A 13,263-nucleotide genomic window follows, 5' to 3' on the forward strand; every position below is an offset into this window, starting at 1 on the left:
GAGCGATTGTGAGAGACAATTCAACCTAGCGAAGCTGACGTTGACTTCTCAGAGGCTCTCTATGGGCGCAGATACATTGGAACATGTTCAATGCCTCAAGAACTGGGTCAGGCAGGGTGGAGTAAGGTTAGGTAGTTGGGTGGGTAGCTGAGTGTTGGTGTAAACGAGGGGGATGACTTCGGGTAGGGGTCTCCACTCACGGAATTGAAAAGGGTATCAATCAAATCAAACAAATCAACTTTGAGCTCGAGGGCTGTCAATCAAATCAACTTCGGGGCCAAAGTTGATTTGATTGACATATGATGGGCGCTGGCTGTGAAGATCAGGCACTTTTTCAGGGGAATTTCTTCCGAACCTATGAGCGTCAATGGCACGGAGCACTGAGATATGAGTTGTTATCCATGCGGTTTCACATCCTTAAATTTGACCTTTCCCTTCTCGCCGCTCGTCGAGTCCTAATCGGGCTACGTCAGTTGAATGAGCTTCACTGTTGGTCGTTCCGCGTACTGTATTCGATTTCCATTAATATATTGCAGGGTCGCTTCTTTCGCAGCGACCTGTATGAGCGTCAGCACAGTAGCTTCCTTACCACTAATCATCCCGAGATCCCAAGGCGCGTATCTTCACCTACTCAAAATCGCTATCATAAGCACAAAACTATAACCCAACAGGCATCAAGCGTTTTCAGATATTTAGAGCTCCCTTTAGCTCTTCTCCTGCTGCTTTGGCCATCAGGTGAACTCCATGTATAGAGATATATCTTGCGATCTCTTACCTCGCGGACGATAAAGCCCTCGGTGGGCCGCGTAACATGGGAGGCGACGCAACCTTCGGGACATCCTACACTCCCGAATCCCTTCTATGGGAACAATGGTGGTCGTCAAACCAGCTGGTCCCGTTTGGCTCATCAGAAGACAAGAGCAGCACCGCAAACAGCGTTTATACGCAGACTGGCCCTCTGATCGATAGCTCCCTACATGGATACGTCACTGACCTGGCAGGCCATTGGCACTATATCGGCCATGAGATGAACTATACAAATCCGTTGACCGGCGTCAATCCTATCGTAAAAGATATACCCATGTTTCCGATTTCTGAGCATGGGATTTCTAAAGGAATCACCCGGCCAGGGCCGTTGGCACTCACCCTCGACACAAAAGACACCAGATCGAAAGACAAATCGCTACTCTGACGATCTGAAGTCTCGCAAATCCACTGGACGAACTCCCCTAGGTGATCGAGATATCAATCCACAGACAAAGAAGAAGGGAAAATATTCACCTGTTCGTCGCACGAGAAATACAAGCAGCAACGGCGCTCATTTAGCCCAACAGAACAGCGATCGAATTGAAAGAATCCAGGAGCGAAACAGAACTGCAGCCAACAAACTCCGTGTCAAGAAGAGGGAAGAACAGCAGGACCTGGAGCGTATCCAACGCGATCTTTCGACCTGCGTGGCCGACCTGACATTCGAGGTGTATGAGCTTAAGATGCAACTCCTACAACATTCGGAATGCAATTGTACCCTCATGTAGAACTACTTCGTTCATGAGTCCGGTCGATACATACAAGCATTAGAAGGGAAGCCATAGCGAAAGGTCTCACATAGGCGGTGGTAGCATTCGATGCGACCCGAGCAAAGATGACAATGGGAGTAAGACGGCATGAGGATGGCAAAGATGATGAAATACAATTGTGGGAAAACCTCCGGGGTAGATGTGTTATCTCGAAGTCTGTGTCACTTGGTGATATTGTCCGGGGTTTTGGGGACGGGGACCTGCTTGGCCTATTGGCCACAAAAGGTTCATTTGTCATTTCTACTCACTTATCCCGAGGTCTGTGCCACGGAGAGGTTATCTGTATCTTGTTTGCAGGGTCATTGCCTTCGTCACCGTAATATGCGACAAGTGTTGCATTAGACCAGTGTGTGACGAGGGCGGCTTCGAGGATTACACAAATGCGGCTCGGAGAAGGACTACGATAGTATAGTAGAAGCTGCAAGCAAGGGTGGGAAATCCCTCGATGTCGTGTAGGCTAAGTAGGACGTGTCCAATAACACTGGACAATCACAGTGGGTTTGGTAACAAAGGCATCCCCTTCCTTTTATTATGCCCTACTCGTCCACCGCTTTCAGCCTCCTTGGCCCCGACTTGCCGCTTCGGCTTTAAGGATCTTCTATCCCATCAACGATTGGGTATCCGGACGAGAATCAGATCATGGCGTCGATGAGGCAGGTGATGCATCCAAGTCTGATCACCGCGCTAGCATAGGACTAGTCGAATGTCGCACTAAGCCCTGCAGTCCTAATTTAATATGCTAGGATAACCTTGACTGAAACGGGTTTTAGTTGAAATGTTCATGATCTGACCCTTATCTTCCCTACAACAAAGTTCGCTTGAAGGTTGTATGCGAGTAATTCTCGACATGATCCCACTACCTCTAGCCGCCGTAAGCCCTCTCAAACAATGGTGGTTGCATCGGGAGAAACTCCACTCTGTCATAGGATGGGGTAGGACAGGCTTTTAACATAAATCTATTTGCAAGTACATGTCTATCAACCCCAATAGAGGCTCTTCCGGCTCCATCATCCCCCTGACATCATCCCTCCCCGCAAATGCCAAGTCAGGCTGTACGGTGATGGCCATCGAACAGCACGCCAAGATGAGACATCTGAACTCCAAGGCCAAGCCACGTATTTTAAGATTGGCTGTGAGTCTTATGTTTCAAGGGGCCTGCGAATCTTAACTATGGTCTCTTCTTGCCCACGCATTTTAATATCCTTTAACCTTAGCCTTTCTGCCACTCTTCGAGTCCGAGTATATATGGGCATTTAAAAAGAGCTTTTTGCCGGTTACCCCATGTCTTTCTTGGTAAATACGTTCTATAACGTGATTTGTTTTGTTTGCAATGATTTGTGAGAATTTGTACACTATTTTCATTAACCGCCGATGCTCCCGAGCTTCACGACACAATTCTCCATAAACTCACATCCGCCATCGTTGGCACATTCATCATACCCCCAATCAAGTTAACACACTTTGAATTAGTTAAAGCCATTCTTTAGCTGCTCTTACCACCGTTTCGGTCATCAGTTGAACTTCTTATACGATATATACCTATTGAACCCTCTCTGTCTGATAGGTGATAGGGTTCTCGTTGTGCTGGGACCCATGGAGGACTATTCACCTTTCAGGACAGGATGCATTTTCCAACCTCTCCCAGAGGAGCATTGGTGGTCAGCGGGTCATTTAGCTCCTCTTGATACACCAGGAGACAAGAGCAGCACGGTAAATGGCGTCTACACGAAGACTGCTCCTCTACTCGATGGCTTTGTCGATAGCTATGACGCCGACTCAACAGACCGCCGTTGGGATTATATCAACCCTATGATCAACTCTACCTCTTGGTGGAATGGCCTTGATTCTACCACGGAGTACGTGCCTCCATTAACACCTTCTAAGCACATTATTGCCAAAGATTTGCCTCCTCTCCAGGTTTATTCGTACCTCCCCTCAACAGCAAAGGATGCGATTCCGAAGCAGAATCATGACTCCAACGATCTTTCGACCCACAAGTCCGCTAGACGAAGCAATTTGGCGTACGAGAACGTTACTTCAGAGCCAAAGAATAACAGACAGTCGACTATTTGTCGCACGATGAATACTAGCAGTAACGGCGTTCATCCAGCCCAGCAGGGCAACGATCGCATTAACAACCCCCAAGAACGAAATCGAATCACAGCCTACAAGTTCCGTATCAAGCAGAGGGAAGATATATCAAGACTCAACTCTCGCACGCAAGAGCTGGAGCGTGTCCACCACGAGCTTTCCACTTGCGTAGCCGATTTATCCCTCCAGGTATATGAGCTCAAGATGCAGATTCTACAGCAGTCAGGGTGCAACTGCACTCTAATGCGGAACTACCTCACCCATGAGTCCCGGCGATACGTGCAAGCGTTGGTAGAGGAGCCGCAGTCAGCGGTCTTGTTTTTGCAGGCAGAGACCCCCATGCGATGCGAGCAAAAGTAATGCAGGATTAGAACGGGTCTGCGGAAGATGCCGCGGAGATACCCCCAGTCGTTCGATGTAGATGGAGACGAGGGATGCCAAAGAAACATCGAACCAACAAGTGGCGGCGGGCTTGAAGCTACAGAATATTACTTTCTTTTTCCTTCCCCAATTACGTGCCGCTAGGGCAGTGTCCCCGGGTGAAGTATCTAGCCTTATGGGAAGCTAAGTTTCCAGAGGCGGCTGGCCAAGCTAACTCCTTGTGCAGGACCCATGTGATATATCAACATATGGTAGGTGCCGAATACAGGTCACACAAAAAAGCCGCAGATCACTCTCCGCATCCCCGCGGTATCTGAGAAAGACTTCCATAGTACAGGTAAGAGAGAGCGACGAGGAAGTTCTTAATATTTACATGAAGTAGAAGAGTAGAAGCATCTTGGATAAACATAACAGGATTAACCCTATGATAAGTTGACCTCTCTTTGTTATATCCTGCTTATTGTCAAAACAGAGGTCCGAGCTGAGAAATAAACCATGGTCTCAGGTGGAGAAGGCCATGCATGCAAATTTAATCACTACATTCGCATATGACACGTCGCTTTTGACAGTCACAGAGCGTGCTTCTTCTCGTTGTTCCTTGATTTCGCTAAGCGACGAAGAGACAAGGGGGTATGAATGCTGCACTTGCATTTTGCAGCGGGTTTTGTTGCTCCCATCACTCAGCGTTTCAATGCAACATGTTAATTTTGGACTTCCGAAGAGCGGGCGTGTGCCGTATTTTGTCCTTTTAAAGCCCCGCAAGGCCTCGCCGTTCACTCTCTATGCACCATCCCATCCCACATGGATAATAAAACCAACCCACAACATGAGCGGGCCGGTTGTCATCTGCAACCACGAGTCGGGAAGTGAGAATGTTCCTTAATCAGGACGAGGCTGCAGATTTCTGCGGATCTTTTCTCTACCAACACATCTAGTGACATTGGTAAGGCGGGGTCACCGGAACTTATCCCTGTCGATGTTGCCTAAAGTAGCGGGGCGCATAGTTATGTCGGAGCCGGGCTTGAAGGTGACGAAGCGGTGCGTCCGTGCCCGAAGCCGCAACTGAAAAATTGAAACGTTTCCTTCTGCACACGGAGAAGATGAAATTGTTAGTCATGTATAAGGATGGCTTACCAACGCCGATGGTGTGGGAGGCAACTGGCTCTGACATGAAAACCTATCTGTATCCATATTTGGCAGGTCTGAGCGCAGCGGTGGCGATAAGCGCTACACCCCCATAGCCTAAACACTGAACTCCGGCAGAGTTAAGCTAGCGCTCCAAGCAAGGGCTGCTTTCAGGTGCTTCTTAAGTCCTATTCGTTTCCGCTAAACGCCACATACAGGATAAAAGTCACTAGTGTGTTCTTTAAAGCAAGCCGCTCCTACCCCTAATGTTGTGCGAATATTTTATCTCGGTTGTTTATTATAGACATAAGGATGTGGTGTTGATGCATTCCTATTGCTTTTGACGCGGTCAACCGTATCTTTATTCTACTGCCATCTATACACAAGCACCCTTATTTGTCTAGAACATTTTAGAACTTGCTAACCTATCTATCTATGAACGAATGCCGCGTTAAGTCATCAAGGAAGCCTTAACTATCAATCCTGACTATTTGCTTTTGGCATCATACCATTTTGTGCCATAGCTGGTGGAGGGTAGACTGCTCAGTGTCAGTTCAATCCTGTCCGCCACTTGACATCGTACTATCAAGGGTAAGACAATAGCTAGCGATATGACCCCGTCCAAGCGTCTGGGAAAACTTGGGACTGCTGCCGGCAAACACGCTAGTGCGTCCCAGACTACCGGGACTGGTGGATGATGAATGGAGGGATCGAGTCTCAGCCGGGCTAGCCCAACTATGAGAAACGACGGGATTAATGTCACTGAACGAGACATAATGCCCGGGGCAATGCCCCGACCGGGTATGACCAGGCTCATCCAAACCACTTTTAATATGGCTATCTGCCAACCCTATCAAATATTAAGCAAACCATCAGTCCCTCCCTCGTTGCACTTCTTGTTGTTTTCTGGCCGCTCTATTATTTACCAAAGCCGACCAACACATTTTTGAAATGTCTACGAAGAAGTCCCTTTACCAGGTTTATCCTCCGCATACTGCCTACCAGCCCCCTTCGTTGCCTCCATCATCGCTGAAGTCCGGCGGTAAGTTAATATACTGCACCTTATTGCTACTTCTCATGACTGCACCTATTGGTGGCAAATGTATTGCCCTTACCGGATGACTGGTTGACTTATTCAGATCAAGCATTGGGGGAATGCAAAGCTCCGCTTCAGGAATTGACTACTCAATATGCGAACCCGATCACCGTCTATTCAGCCAAACGCGGACAGGCTTGCGATCGTTTATATGACGAACGTGCAAAGAAGCCCAAGATCTCTCAAGAAAATCCTGAACTAGCCTCCATTAATTTAACTTCTCTCTTATTGTTACCTAACCCTGGTATACAGACTGACCCAAGGGATTCGGCTACCATATCAGAGGATCAGCCACATCCTGGCTTGCAGGCAATGTCAGTACTGGAGCCAAAGGCATTAGAAGAGTCTGTGCTTAGCGCCTTTGAATACAGCGACAATGTTGTTATATTAGGAGAGAAAAAGTTTCCTGTACCAATGGGTAGCGAAATCAACAGTTTTCTCAAATTCAAACGCGCCCATCCCGATTCGGGAGGAAGAGTTCATGTCCTCACATACCCTCAACGAGCCATGCCAGCCTGTTGGAACGCGGCAGTACAAAAGCCGTCAGATCGGATCTTGTTGGCCTTCTGTACGTCATACATTGATGATTGCATTCGAAGCGCTTTTTATAGCGCTTAACAATCCAGAGCGTGTTCCACACATCTAACATTCTATTTCCCATTAGATTGGTTTGCGATCTGCACTGGCAAGAGTCTTATCCCTGAGACGAATCCATGGCTTGATTTTGTTATATTCCAGAATAGTCCTGGAATCCGATGGGCTATCCTGTGCCTTGCTGCCGTGCATCTTCACGATCATGCCCCCGACAGAGGAAATGACGATCGAGTGGTCCGCAACAATGCATTTGGCTATCGAGCTATTCAATTACACAAGCGCACTGTTGCCTATTTTCGCAACCTCCTCGGCTGCAAGCAAGACGGATCGTCCAGCGAGATCATATCGTTGATAATAATTCTCTCCACTATAGATGCAAGTAATAAACTTCCTCCTGTATCAATTTCATAAACTAATCGATTAGACCCTCCGGATTGAGTATCGGATGAAGGCTCCCTTTGAGCCCGCATGGTATCAGGGACTGAGACTGGCGGAGAAGCACCTTGACAAGATGAGGCAAAAACCTTCGTTCTGGGAGGAAGAATGCTGGAACCAGAAGATTCCGAAGAGTCTGAAAAATACCTTGCCGATGGGCTTCACGGAGTCTCAACCGACCAGGCAAAAAAGCTCTCAACTCACAAGTCTTCACGAAACCCACCCCACAAGCCCAACGGGAACCCCACCGATAAGCCCCCAGCACCCCCAGCCGACAAGCCTTCACATTTCTCAGGCCGTCGTGGTCGCTCGGGGAATCATCTTTGCGCAGGTAATGTGGAAACTACCACAGCCAGAAAAGTTTGTTCCAACGGAGGAAAGCCGTCGATTTAGCTGGTTGCTACAGGCGTCATCTGAGGATGTCTGGACGATCCATGGAGGATACGGTGTTTCCCCAAAACTGCTGCATGTTATGAGTCAGATTAACTACTGTGCGGCAAGGTTACATCAGGATAACCAAAGCATCGTGGTGCCGATAACGGCAAAGAAATTACTCCAACTGCTGTACAAGCTAAAAGCCACTGGGTCGGTCGAGCCTTTTATTGATCCGACTATGAAGATGATCGAACGAACAGCTTATGCTTGGCTTCTCACTGCGATCATCTATCTTCAATGTCGAGTGCAGAGGTATGGATGATTGTGGATAAACCATTCTTTCAGACAGTCATGCTAACCAGTTGGTAGGTATACCCCCAGTCACTCGTGTGTGAGCAGGCATTTAAACGCCTTAGCCAAATGCATCCAAGCAATCCCGGCATCTGGCCCTTATTTCACTGCAGATGCCCCTATTCTGCCTGTATTCCTCCTCGGTCTGTTGTCCGTGGAGCATAAAGGAGTCGCGCAAGACTGGTTTGAGAGGGTACTTCAAGTGCCGGTCAGAAGTGTAAGTCTGTTCTTTTAGTACATCTCACAAGATTCTTTTCTATCCTACGTTGACTTGTAACGAGAATCATAATTAACTTCCTTTAGACTGTTCCTCCCATCTACGAAGCGTTGAAGCGAACACGGGAGTGGAAACAGATATGGCCTTCAGCCAAAAACCTACCTTATTCAATCCGAGAAAGAGAGCCTTGGTGGGAGAAGCTAGTTGATCGACTTCTTCTCGAGGCGGGAGGCATGCTATGTTTTATGTAATTCAGGCTCAACTCTGTCATTTTCCGTTAATAGCATTCTCTAAGGTATCATAATCATAAAGATACACATATAAATAACGTGGTTGATAAGCGAGTGTCACAGATAAGAGAGTGTCACAAAAATCTCAACCTCTTGAATTTAAATCGCTTTAAAACCGCCATAAACCATCTAATCAATTAAAACTACTGGCTATAATCTTCTCCTGGGGTCTCAGTCACTACCCGACAGGTCCTTGCATTATGCCCGGCCTTGCCGCATACACCGCAACGCCGACCACCCGGGCGCTCCGACCTTCCTCGAGCACCATTTCTAGATGATTCGGCCACTACCTGCGCATCAACATCCAACTGATCAATTACTTGCGATGCTTCCTGTACTGTCATCGCCCCTCCTTTCTGTAGTCTAGTCCTTTTTGCCCTTCGGCGCCGGCTTAGTATCTTATTTGCTTGTTCAAGATCCTTTAACCTAGCCTCTACTAAGGCTAGCCGATGTAGAGCTGCCTTTGTTGCTTTAGTACTAGACTTTAAAGCTTCAATTATTGACTCTGGGGAGCTGCTTTTATGACTTCTGATTCGCCTTTCGAGGTATTCAGATTGAGATTGAGCCTCAGTTGCTGTCTTTGGGGTCTTTGAAACCCATAGGGTCGAAGGTTCAACAGCCTCCCCAGGAGGCGTTGGAGTCCATAGCTGCACATCAAGCTTTGGGATTACATTTTCCGGGTTAAGAGGAGCAAGACCAACTCCTCTAAAACCTCCCAGGATATTACTTTCAGTAAAAGTAGCTTTAAATGCAGTATAGAAGGCAGAAAAGAACTCGGTCTTAGAAATATGGGTTATAGAGCATCTAATCAGATGCTCTATTTCTCGACCATAAGCCTGTTTTAGCGGCCCAAAGCACCCAACATCAAGAGGTTGGAGTAGGTGAGATGCATAGGCAGGCATACAGAGCGTGATAACTTTGTTCTCCTTGCAATATCTCTCGAAATCGGCCGAGTGGTGGCTTTCATGACCATCAAGGATCAGAAGACGATACCGAGCATTTGACCGTTTAGTTGTAGATCGATCAAAGTGCTTTAGCCACTCGAGACCCAGCTCGTTATTTGTCCATCTATTTTGGCTCGTTGCAATAACCCAATCACCGGGGAGGTCACATTCTCGGGACCAATTGGCAAGGTGATATTGGCCTGCAGCAATGATAAACGGCGCGATCGATTGACCTTCTGCGTTAATCGCCTGGATCACAGTAATCCATTCCCGGTTTCCAGGCTGCACTGATTTTGGTCTTCCTTGCCTTTCTGAACCGGTGACAACCATTCCGGCCATAATAACGCCCATCATAAAGCCAGTCTCATCAAAGTTCCAGATGTCATCTGATGTGATACCATACTTCGCGATATTGTTCTGTACAAGCCTGAACCAGCCACGAATAATAGTCAGATCTTCGCACTTAGCTCTTTGATAGTCATATTTGCGAAATAAACGCGTCTTTAGCTCTGGTTGTCGCTTTATGAAGTTATGAGCCCAGCGCTTGCCAACAGCTGACGCGTCGCGGTCTATAAGCAGAGAATTGGCCATTTCTTCCACAAAACGCAATCGCGAGGGAAATCCTCGCGAATCTAGGTCAAGGACGAATTGAACTATTATCTGTTCTTCTAGATCAGATAGTTTCCGTGAGTTTGGGATGGAATCGCATCGTGATTGAATGCCATGTTGACGACGATGTAAGGTACGGTAATGGACTTTATAGATAGTTGCAGCGCGTTGGATACTTAATTTAGGGTCATTTGGAAGGGCCTGAAGGGCAAAAAGAATTCTAGCTTCATCTGAGGGTTGTGACATATCTGGTGGTTGAGAAGTATCTGATCAAATGGACGTGGTGTAAATTGAGAGATCTTTGTGACACTCGCTTATCTGTGACACCCGCTTATCAATCACGTTATAAGAACTGGAAGAGGTGCCAAGCTTTGCATTTGATCCAAGCTGGTCTCCTGTCCAGGCCCAGGTTCTGGATGGAGGATCGGGAGGGCCCCACAAGGCAAAACAGCCAGGCACAGAACTCCTAAGTCAGTCCAGGGAGATCCGGGAAGAATTTAAGGCGATTCACGACGGCCAATTTCTAATGACTCCGAACTGTGGTCACATATGATCCGGCGTATACCGTCGAAAAGAAATCAATGTCGGTCGAATAACTCCAAATATTGGGTTCAAGAAGCATGTAGTAGAGCCAGGGTCACGGGGATGTTAAGAGGGAAGCGGTCTGCAATCTATACTTGTGAGCACAACCGTTGCGAGACAGCGTTGCGCTGCCACACGTGTAGAGGGCTGTGTATAAATTGGGAGGTTCAGGAATGCAAAGCAAGACTGGGGACTAATTTGAGGTCAAGCTGATAGGGTTCCAGCTGTCGCTCTCTTTTCATTGGTGCGCGAACTTGTGAGTCGAAGAAAAGTTGAGGGTAAAGCTAACCAGCCAGACCATAACACAATACCTCAAGCTCATGCCGGTCCCGAAACTTCATGTCATGCCTCGTTCCGCCTTATCAATGTCCCATTCCGGCTGTAGTATGTCTTCGTGGTTACGCTCAGAAGTTGGATCGGGTCCGGGCATCCAGAAAAACCTTTTGCAAATACCTAGGATGCGGACGAGGCACACTCAGTTAACCTGATGCAACATAAACATGAATCGTGGCCACGGCAGCCCAGCGAGCTGTGAGGCTATTGATTAATTGCAGACATCTACTCCGTATTCGGGCCATGACGGGCAATGATGCGGAGTGTATGTATTTTTCGCATGTAACAGAATGAAGCACGAAGCCATAAGGCAACTATTGCACTGATCCTCCCAGCGGCGATTCCCCACCACCCGCCGCTAATTACTGTCCGTCCCCACTCTATTGTCACTATGCCATTCCTGACTTCGGCTCATTTCTACCGTTTTCCGCTTTGACCCTTGTCCTGAATCTAGCCCCACCCCGAGCACAAGCCCAAGCCCCGCCTCCCCGGAGCTCTGGGCTCAACCAGGGATTACGGGGATTAAGAGCCGCTGTGTGGACAGTTGATTTATTGCATTTCCTGCCATTTTTGACCCCATTTTCAGGCGGTATCGTGTAACGTCGGGCCGAAAGCTGTTTGCTAGGAAGCTACCCTGCTGTTGGACATGATCCTGATCTCCCATGATCAAATGATAAGTATTGCCCATCCATGGCTGTTGATCTTGTGGAGAGCCCACAAGCCCCTACCGTCCCCTGGCACCGATGCAACGTCTGGGTTAGCCCAACAGCATCTCACTACCGAGATCCTCCATATGACTAAGGAAGGCGGAGACTTTGCAGCGTGTTTGTAAAGACAAGATATAGAAAATGTTGGCCCATCACAAGCTCAAAAGCCAACGTTTCATTCTTCAAGCTGTGATCAGTAACTAGTTCGATTTGCTCACCGACAGTCGGTTCATCGCAGCGGCGGCAATACAGCCTTGATTTTCCATTACTGCAAGATCGAGCTAGCGTAGCCATTCTACGGACTACTGGAGAATCTACACCAGGGCGGGCCGACGTAGACTGAAAGAATCTAATATTGATACGTGAAGCTGGATGGACTACTCACTTTGATTTTTCAGCTACCCCACTCTTGACTCTTGGCGCCCGGTCAGGTCATAATTGACGCCTCATAATCGAGCTTGTTGCCTCTTCTAGTGCTGCATGTCTTACTACCCCGCTTCACTAGGCGCTTAATCATCGACGGAATGGATATCTTCCGAGCCTCGTACAGCATAAACCAGTGATGACTGCAGCGGTCCGGACAACCGCGACCTATTGTTTATTATATGTGAAGGGTGGAAATATGCAGCCACTTCCCTTTTCACTTATATCGACAGGGTCATGCAGCCAACAGTTATGTTCACCGTGATATCACAGTGGGTCTGTTCTGTCCTCAACAAGAAGAAGAAAAGGAGGCATGGAAAGCACATCCAACCTATACAAGGAAATGTAATTATATAGGTTAGCATTAATTATTCTTCGTAAGTATAATAAATTATATTTTCTTTTTATCGTAGTTTTAATTATATCTCACTGCGCCTCACTTCTTATTTTTTTTATCTGCTATTTTCTCCCAAGATGACATGCTTCCGTTCGTCCGGTGGGGCTGACATGCCGCATCGAGCGTGGATCAGTCTTTCTGTGTTTGAGCCAATAACAACTTGCAGGTAGAAGGCCTCATTACGGACATCGCTTACTCTGAATCATCATCTGCACCAATTAGAGAGCCTCCCAATAGCTTTGCCCTCCGATCTTTGGTTTGTTGGCTCTCCTGGAGTCAGGCACTCATTCACTTCGTCACATTCTTCGAACGTTTTGGCGACTTCAATCTTTCTTATCGGACACCATTTCCTTGAGAAATAACATCTCTCAGGAGAGTTGTCTAGTTCCAGTGTAGGCGCTGGAACGTGGCTTGAGGTCAGCCCTGTTGATGCTTGCTCCCAAAGACGAACTAGTTCGGCATAGAGCTCGTTCTCAGGCATCCGAATTAACTCCTGCTCAGGTTGTATAACGTAGGGCATGTAGTTCTTGGAAAACATAGTGGTTGCTAGTTGCCAGCCGTTAACGGGATGGGTTTTGATGTTGGATGCTGGTAGTGGATGCGCAAGAGTTCCAGTCTGGCGGGACTTGGCGTAGTGTCTGATAAGCCCATGGTGCGCGCTGGGCCACCAAATGAACTGTTCTTCTTCTTTACCCTCTCCTGTATGCTGGCGGCCTTGGCATTGAACAAATGAATT

At 47.7% G+C, this 13,263-nt stretch overlaps 4 protein-coding genes across 4 annotated transcripts; 3 read left to right on the forward strand and 1 right to left on the reverse strand.

The window, feature by feature from the left end:
• Window positions 1-716: 716 nt before the first annotated feature.
• Window positions 717-1,535, forward strand: B0J16DRAFT_405280 (uncharacterized protein; the record flags this gene model as incomplete). Its single annotated transcript, XM_046132875.1, has 2 exons — window positions 717-1,066; window positions 1,203-1,535. The coding sequence occupies exons 1-2, from the start codon at window positions 812-814 to the stop codon at window positions 1,533-1,535; spliced, it is 588 nt and encodes a 195-aa protein (XP_045979500.1). The 5' UTR covers window positions 717-811.
• Window positions 1,536-2,858: 1,323 nt separating this feature from the next.
• Window positions 2,859-4,152, forward strand: B0J16DRAFT_375832 (uncharacterized protein; the record flags this gene model as incomplete). Its single annotated transcript, XM_046130727.1, has 2 exons — window positions 2,859-2,870; window positions 3,054-4,152. The coding sequence occupies 2 exons, from the start codon at window positions 2,859-2,861 to the stop codon at window positions 4,026-4,028; spliced, it is 987 nt and encodes a 328-aa protein (XP_045979501.1). The 3' UTR covers window positions 4,029-4,152.
• Window positions 4,153-5,708: 1,556 nt separating this feature from the next.
• Window positions 5,709-8,584, forward strand: B0J16DRAFT_187482 (uncharacterized protein). Its single transcript, XM_046122733.1, has 6 exons — window positions 5,709-6,216; window positions 6,320-6,838; window positions 6,935-7,239; window positions 7,289-7,986; window positions 8,044-8,242; window positions 8,329-8,584. The coding sequence occupies exons 1-6, from the start codon at window positions 6,126-6,128 to the stop codon at window positions 8,491-8,493; spliced, it is 1,977 nt and encodes a 658-aa protein (XP_045979502.1). The 5' UTR covers window positions 5,709-6,125; the 3' UTR covers window positions 8,494-8,584.
• Window positions 8,585-12,529: 3,945 nt separating this feature from the next.
• B0J16DRAFT_349627 (uncharacterized protein) lies at window positions 12,530-13,221 on the reverse strand. Its single transcript, XM_046128934.1, has one exon. The coding sequence runs from the start codon at window positions 13,063-13,065 to the stop codon at window positions 12,733-12,735; it is 333 nt and encodes a 110-aa protein (XP_045979503.1). The 5' UTR covers window positions 13,066-13,221; the 3' UTR covers window positions 12,530-12,732.
• Between the last annotated feature and the right edge of the window lie 42 nt (window positions 13,222-13,263).

Source organism: Fusarium flagelliforme (assembly GCF_020744385.1).
Source record: "Fusarium flagelliforme strain FIESC 12 MPI-CAGE-AA-0113 chromosome Unknown B0J16scaffold_7, whole genome shotgun sequence".
In the NCBI taxonomy this organism is placed as follows: Eukaryota; Fungi; Ascomycota; class Sordariomycetes; order Hypocreales; family Nectriaceae; genus Fusarium; species Fusarium flagelliforme.

What these genes read in the sequence shown, in the direction of transcription:
- B0J16DRAFT_187482 (XM_046122733.1), top strand. Translation starts at nt 6,126, where the DNA reads ATGTCTACGAAGAAGTCCCTTTACCAGGTTTATCCTCCGCATACTGCC. An exon ending in ATCATCGCTGAAGTCCGGCG is followed by an intron (nt 6,217 to 6,319) that starts GTAAGTTAATAT and finishes ATTCAGATCAAG; the next exon opens with CATTGGGGGAATGCAAAGCT. An exon ending in TCGGATCTTGTTGGCCTTCT is followed by an intron (nt 6,839 to 6,934) that starts GTACGTCATACA and finishes ATTTCCCATTAG; the next exon opens with ATTGGTTTGCGATCTGCACT.
- B0J16DRAFT_349627 (XM_046128934.1), bottom strand. Translation starts at nt 13,065, where the DNA reads ATGTTTTCCAAGAACTACATGCCCTACGTTATACAACCTGAGCAGGAG.